This window comes from Hevea brasiliensis, chromosome 16 (genome assembly GCF_030052815.1).
Source record: "Hevea brasiliensis isolate MT/VB/25A 57/8 chromosome 16, ASM3005281v1, whole genome shotgun sequence".
NCBI classification, from domain to species: domain Eukaryota; kingdom Viridiplantae; phylum Streptophyta; class Magnoliopsida; order Malpighiales; family Euphorbiaceae; genus Hevea; species Hevea brasiliensis.
This window is the reverse complement of record NC_079508.1, coordinates 9551693-9559659: the sequence shown is the minus strand read 5'-3', so window position 1 is coordinate 9559659 and position 7967 is coordinate 9551693. Positions and strand designations below refer to the sequence as shown.

At 30.7% G+C, this 7967-nt stretch overlaps 1 protein-coding gene across 1 annotated transcript; it reads right to left on the bottom strand.

Moving 5' to 3' along the window:
- Positions 1-387: 387 nt before the first annotated feature.
- On the bottom strand, positions 388-3950 carry LOC110659638 (uncharacterized). The gene is made up of 3 exons (XM_021817621.2): positions 3311-3950; positions 1947-3027; positions 388-861 (listed from the first exon to the last, which is right to left on the bottom strand). Exons 1-3 carry the CDS (start codon positions 3760-3762, stop codon positions 568-570), a joined length of 1827 nt encoding a protein of 608 aa, XP_021673313.1. The 5' UTR covers positions 3763-3950; the 3' UTR covers positions 388-567.
- Between the last annotated feature and the right edge of the window lie 4017 nt (positions 3951-7967).

Sequence of the window (7967 nt, the reverse complement as noted above, 5' to 3'; positions counted from 1 at the left end):
CTGTGAATTGAAAAAACTAAAAGAAGCAATTGTCAACAGTGGAAATGTCATTGAAATATTAAAAGTAGAGGGTTGTTCGTTCTACAATTCTAATATCTTGCAGCACGCAAAAACATGAGGGACCAGAAGGCCACAACATGAGTAAAAAGGAAACTTTAGGATAGAAAATTCCATGCATCACTCAAAGCTTGTAGGCCCAAAAGCCCACAAAAATATAATCTTGTTTTCCTTTTAATTACTTCGTTTCTGCTTTTCTTTATTTCCCCCTTTGCTTTTGCATCCACAATAAGATGCCTTTGTTATTCATGACGACAAAAACAATGGAATCATATTTTATTTCAAGAATTCATATTGCCATCATCATAATATTCCAAAGAAGGCAAAAGCAATCAAGACACATTCTTCACGCTCTTTCATTTTCATGAGGGAAAAAAAGGAAGAACAGTTCTATTTTCATTTTTGCTGTATGAGCTTCCAAAATCTACATTATGCATGACAGCACCCACTTGATAAGGTGCATTTTTTTTTAACACAATTCTATTATATTAATCGAACTACATTCAACTTTTACCTAGTACTGTTGTTGCTGAACCTTAATAAATCCGATAGAATTTCACAGAACGGAGGACGCTTTATTGGGTTATTGTTCCAGCACTTAGTCATCAGAGAATTCAAGATTTGTGGGCAGTCCTTAGGAATCTCCGGTCTCAGGCCGCATGCAGCTATTCCAACTGCTGCCTGCACAGGTGAACATGCAGCATAAGCTGCCTCACCTGTCACCATCTCCCAAATCACCATCCCAAAACTATATACATTACTCATCCATGTCTCAATGACACTCTCTGGATCACCAGCAATGATCTGTTCTCAATCAGAATAAGAAGGGAAAAACATATTATATATATGCATGCTAAAATCACTATGTATAACTATTTGAATTTATTTAAAAGACGAATCACATCAAAGATCCAAATGAAAGTTTCTCATCATGTTTGTATGCTGTAAATCAGGTGTAAAGAATTAAAAAAAGTAGCGTCTAGATGGTTGCTTACAAATTAGGTATGGAAAATGACTTCCAATTATGTTTAAAGTTAAAAAGTTTCTTTCATTGGGCTCCAGTAAATAAACCATTTTGGTAAAGTGGAACCACAACAATGTATATAGCGGCTAACATGATTCATAGGTGCTCTCATGTGAAGACAAACACCATATTGAAATGTAAAGTTAAAACAATTATGAAGACATGTTCCGCATGCACAAGCAATTATGTTTGCTAATTGGTATAAAGTCACTTCACTAAACTGTTAATGATCCAGAAAATAGCATCCACGTACATTGAATCTAAATGATGTCCTTGGATTCGCTAATGATTTTCTATTATAAATTATTTCTGTTTATTCGAGTTGAAATTGCAGTACTTCGTTAGAGGTGGGAATGAAGAAAGTGTATTTTTCAAATAACAGTGTTTAAAAAGTAGGTCAAATAATGAGCTCCAATCCAGTTACACAAAAGATGCAATATCTATATAGAACCTAACTTATAATGACCATACCCTACAAAACTAATATTTCCCCAAACGAAGTCCACATCACAGCAAGGCAATGAGCAAAGTTTCCTATGGGGTATTTGGGCACAAGGAAAAAAAAAAAAAGATTATTCCATCATAGAAATTATAAATTCAAGAAAAAAAGCCAATCTCATTTCAAACGTATGAAAGCAAAACACACATTTTCCTATGGGCATGCAAATGTATGAAAGCAAAACCAAATTAAGTACTTTCAATGTCCTTTAGATTAAGTTGACACTGACAATGCATAATGTATTCTAAATTGCTAAGATTGTACTTGTAGCAAAGAGATGTTCCATCAATTGTATAGTCTGATCAACCTACACATCTTTTAGCAATATTAATTTGGAAAATGGTGACCAAGGGATGTACTACTAACCTCTGGGGCTAGCCATCGGTAACCATCTGTTTCATACTCCATCGCCTCACCCATACTCTTGCAAGCAGTGACTATTCCCATATCCCCTAAGCATGCATTCCCATGCCTGTCCAATAGAATCCTCTGTGTATTAAGGTCTCTATATGCAACACCATGATCATTCATGAATTTAATCCCTTCAGCTGCATCTGCAGCAATCTTTATAATCTCTTTAGTCTGAAGCTTCTTGTTCTTTAGCATCAAGTCATTAACAGAGCCACCTTCCATCAATTTGGTTACCACACATAAGCCATGATTTTCATCAACACAAACACCATAAAATTGAAGGATATTTTTATGTCCGCAAGTCATTAACTCCAAAAGGTCTTTGCGGAGTTCAAAGTCATAAGAATTCCCGTTGTCACATCCTTTCAGCTTCTCAATTCCAACCCTTTTGCCCTTGTAAACTCCCTTAAAAGAATTTGGTCCAATCTGATCAATAAACTCAAGATTGTCAGAGTTCAAAAGCCATTTCCCAATCTCATCTGCACCTGACTGAATTGTTTGCCATTCATCAACTGATATAACAAATGATGAAGTTGGTAAGGGCATCTCAAGCTGAATCTTCACACTCAAATTCTCAGTGCCATTCCTGTAATTCTGTTCACTAGGATCCTCTTCAATTTCACCAAAATCTCTCCCTCTAGTATTCTCTTCCTGGCACCCACAAAGCCCAAATGGAAGCTTCACTGCAGTTGGTTTGGGCTTCTTCATAGCCGATTTTAAAGCACTTTCAACCCAGGTTTTGATCGGTTTCTCTTGGCCAGCTTGAACTAAAAGAAGAACCACCCCAAGAGTAAACCCCTTCTTTTCGAAGATCTGAATCTTCTTGCAGCAAATAGAAGCGCTATCTAATGCAATAGACATTGCAGGCCATGAAATCGAAGAGTTACAGACAAATGTAAGCTTGAATACAGAATCCTGTATCTCATCATCAGATGCTTCCTGTATAACTATTGCTGGTTGCTCATCCACCGAAACCTGCTCTATCAACTTTATGTGTAGAAACACGTCTTTCATATCAAACCCTGCTTGTGCATAGCTGTCGAATGACCAGGAGAAAAAAGACTACACATTAAACACAAAAGCTCTGCTAACAATTTAGAAATCACTGGTTAGTACAGTAATATGGAGTGCATTCTAATATATGTCTCCTTTTCTTAATAGATTAGAACAAAAAGAAAGAATGGTATTCTTGCATTAGCTTTGCAACAGAGACATAACACTAAAAATCTCAAATTCATTTATTTTTCCTGCATTTCGCGGCAAACAAACATAAATTTAGATAAAGGATGAAATATTCCAATAAGCCGTAAGTACCAAACCTGAGAGGCAAAGAATCATAATGCTTCCTAATGTTGGATACTAGCTTCTCCGGCAACTGGCTACCTGGGTACAGCTGCGTGAGGTTTCTTACAACACTAGCCCACACGACCTTCTTGCTACCATCAATCTTATTGCCATTATCACTCAATTGTCGCGGTGCTTGCTGCTGCTGAAGCTGCAGAACCTGCATTTGCGGGTGACGCGCCGAGTCAAGATTCAGTGAGTTCTTAAGCGAAGCAATCGCCTCCAACACGTTTCTACTCAGTCTCTGAAACCGCTTCTGCATCGCGGAGGATGATGTGTCTTTGATTGGAAGATTTGAAGACAAGGAGGAGGAACTTTCAGGTTGTAAGGTTGTTTCTGATCTATCTTGGGTTCGCATCAGGACTTGCTCTACCATGTCCTCATCGGTGCTGGCTCTGCTCGACCAGCACTCTAAGGCCGCAGCCATGGTTCGGTGGAGGATCTGGGAACGTGGGTTCGGGCTAAGGAGTGAGGAGTTAAGCACCAGTGAGGTTAAAGCTTAACTAAAAAAGCAAATGGTCTCTGCTTCAGATTTCTGGTTTTGGCCATTTTTATTTTTCTCTCCTGTCAGGGGAAAACGCAGAGATGCGGGGGAGTTTGTTTAGGAAGGTAAAGTGTAATAAATTAAGGAAATAATGGATCGATGTGGGAGGCCTCATCCACTTATTATGAACTCCTTGACCTGGCCATGGCCGGAATTGCCGGTTCGACCGGACTCACAGTTTGAATTGATTTTGGTACGGATTGATTATGATTCCAAATAATTTTGATTTACTATAATATCCAGTTCAGTATATAATATTATTAAATAATAAAAAACTAAAAATATTTTTTTAGTTTTTAATATGTAATAATTAAAGGGATCAAATATAAATTTAATATAAATTAAAAAAAATGAGAGAATAATTTTTAAATCAAGCCAATTTCACTTCAGGTTCAAAGAAAGACGAACGTAACCACTCCCATACCCGTTTCCAAACAATTCATGAATCAAGTCATTAACTCAGGGCTGATTTTAAATTTAATCTAAATCAATTCTAATTCAAGATTCGAACTGGCTCACGGCGGCTATATAAACTCCCACTGTGTTAACCGTGGATCAATTATTATTATTATTATTATTATTATTATTTGCATGGAATGTAATCCATCACCCTTTTCTGTTTTGAATTTATGTAGTGTTTAAACCTAAAATTTTAGTTTTTAGTCTAAAGCTATATTTGTTTTGTGAAAATTATTTTCATATTTTTTAGTCTTTGGAATATTAAAAAAAATTAATTAATAAAAAATATTTTTTTATAAAAAAAATAAATAGCTTCCAATTTTTAAAAGAATTCATTTTTTATTTTTTAAATTTTAATAATTTTTTTATTAAAATATGAATACATTTGTATATATATGAAATAAATATATATCATTAATTTAATATTATAAATAAATAATAAAAAATATTTTCATAGAAAATATTTAAAAATTTTATTTTTTCATGAAAAATATTTTTCATATATAAATTTTTGTTTTGAAACAAACAGAACTTAAATAAAAATTTATTTGAAATTCCCGGGGAATTGATTTTATGAAATTTATTATAATTAAAATAAATGTTATCAAAATTGATAGAATTTATAAATAAATTTTAAAATTAAATCATATATATTTCAAGTGACAAAATAATCTTTTTATTATATATTATTTATTTTATATTATATTATTTATTCTAAACACAAAATTCATTTCATTTAAAATAAATTCTATATTTAATATAAAATATATCAAATAAAAAAACTACTTTGTAAATAAATTATATTATGAAATATATTTATAAATAAAATAAATTTTACCATAAAATCAAACCAAATAGGATTTTAATTATGTATTATATTTTACTTTGTTTTAAATAATTAACTTTAATTTCAAAAAAACTAATTAGCTTTAATTGTTCTAATTTATTGATTTAGATTAAAACTTCTTTTGGATCTGTTTTGAAAAATTAATTTGAAATTGAAATTGAGACTGAGATGGCTATTCAATTTCAATTCCATCGAAATTAAATTTGAGTTATAACTGCAGTTCTTGTGTTTGGACAATATTTTAAAATTGGAAGTTGGAATTGATTATTTTTCAATTTTATTATTTGTATAATAGTTTTTTTACTTATAAAATGAGTAAGTAAAAAAGTTAAAGTAAATATATAATAATATTATATAACATTTAATAATATACTTAATATGTTAACATAAACAAATAAGTAAATAATATATAACATATATATATATATATATATTACTAATATTTTTAATATTATTATATATTAATATTTTAATAGTACAAGCTATTATTATAATATTATTAAATAAAGTATAAATTAATTTTTTCAATAAATATTGAATAATTTCATATTATTCAATTTATACTAAATTGATGAACAAAAAGATATCTATAATATATATAACATGTATGAAGGGGATATTAGATTTGGTAAAAATACCCTTAATCCTTTATATTATCATTTTGATTAATTTTAGAGTTTAAATAAATTTAAAATTATTAATTAATTCTATTTGTACTCAACTTCTCTCTGATTAAATTTTTTTATTGCAATCTAAAATAAAAATAGGAATCCTAATAAGAATAAAATTAAAAAAAAAAAACCTATATATCTACAATTATTTTTTTTTTGAAAATCCAAAAATTTGAAAATAACAACATTAGTGAAAAAAAAATCTAATGGTGATCTCTTTTTTCGAAAATTGAACAAGAATAGTGGACCCATATTTTAGTCCACTGTTGGAAAGAATTCATATTAATAGGTATTTATTTATATTAATATTAATATTTAATTTAAAAATTCAAAATAAGTTTAATGACTATTCTAGGAAAACACTACATTGTAAAACACTATTTTAATTTGGACTTAATTATTAGTTGAATTTTATTTTAATTTGAATGTAATTATTAAAGCAAAATATACAAAATTAAGAGAAGATTAAGAAAAATAAACATATTATCATCATCTATCTATAATAATATATATAAGAGTGAGAAGGTGGAGAATATTTGGTTTGCCAAAAATATCCTTTATTATTTATATTATTTACAATTATATTATTCTAATTAATTTTAGAGTTTTTATAAATTTAAATTTCTTAATGTAATAGTAATTAAGTAGGATAGGATATATATATATATATATATATATATATATATATATATATATATATATAATCACTCAACTAATATATCTCCTTGGTTTTTCCTCCTCCTCCTTGATGGGTTGTATTTGGTTTAGGATGTTGGCTTGGGTTTTGAAGGTTAAATGGTGCTGGGATATTGTGGTTGGGCATTAGATTGATTTGGGTGTTGGGCTTATTTTCTAGATCAACTATTTTGTTTGCACCGATGAGGTCTTGGACTCAATCAATAACAATTGTCAGTGTCATAGTCGGGGGTTTGGTGGAAGTGACAATATAGGTTATGTGACACATCTTACCTGTCTATAGTATAGCCAAGTAAGATATGTCGCATAGTGTATCAGATCACCCTATTTTATTTTAATCCTTTTTATCCTTCCTTATTTATTTTTATCATAGTTATGAAGTACAATTAGTGAAGTATAATTTATTTAAGTCATTTATGGAAAACATCAATTTATTTGAGATTCTGCAAATTTTATAGAAAATCCGGCAGAGTACCGGCTAAAAATAGAGAAAACAGTTCTTCAGAACCTGTGAAAAACACTTCCAAAATTTTCAATCAATCCCAAACTCCATTACATCAACAAAATCTCAATATTTTTTAACAATATTTCCATTTCTCAATCATTCATTTCATATGATATTTATGTAAAAGTCATCAATAAATATTCATTTTTTCATTCATAAACACAATTTTCACTATTTACATTAATACCAAAATACATTACATAAGTCTTAATTACACATGAGAAAATAAAAATTAATTACAAAATACCCAAAATGAAATCTAGTGTCCTACCAATGCACTGATGTCTGTGAGGTGACACGGATACTATGCAGAGCTGCAGAAGGTCTCACCCAGTCTGTATTGGGCTCTCGATCGGTCTCTCCAGAACCTACGCGTGGCAAAAGTAATGCGCTAAGCAATAATGCTTAGTAGTGCCAATAATAAAATAAAAAGAAATAACAGAAAATAAATATGCAGTGCATGTTCTTATGTCTTATGCAGACAATTTTTCGATCATTATTGATAATCTTATTTATTTTATACTTGTTATACTCATAATTTCATTAAATTTATCCACTTCCATTTTTAGTTGCCTAAGTAACCTATACTGGATGATTGGACTGAATAAACGGGTAAACTGGCACTGGGTATCAAGTACCTCGGGCCCTCACACCATCAGTCACATATGTATCTCCCGGTGTGCAACAGAACAGCTAATGAGCTGTAATAAATATTAGGCACAAGGCCAAGTATCATCACAATATCAGAATGGCTAAAAGCCATAAAATCACATAATGGCATAATGCCATATGCAGTACTGCTAACTGAACCCTATTGGCATGCTAACCTATCCAAACTAATATTGCTAGGTGTACTAGGGCATGTTATACTTTTAAATTTCACAATTCTTAAAATTGAAGTTTAAGTGTT

Bases quoted from the DNA above. Each gene is read 5' to 3' on its own strand.
- LOC110659638 (XM_021817621.2), bottom strand. From the start codon at position 3,762: ATGGCTGCGGCCTTAGAGTGCTGGTCGAGCAGAGCCAGCACCGATGAG. The intron at 3,028-3,310 runs GTTTGGTACTTA...GTCATTCGACAG, and splicing joins TATGATTCTTTGCCTCTCAG to CTATGCACAAGCAGGGTTTG. The intron at 862-1,946 runs GTTAGTAGTACA...GATTGAGAACAG, and splicing joins ACCGATGGCTAGCCCCAGAG to ATCATTGCTGGTGATCCAGA.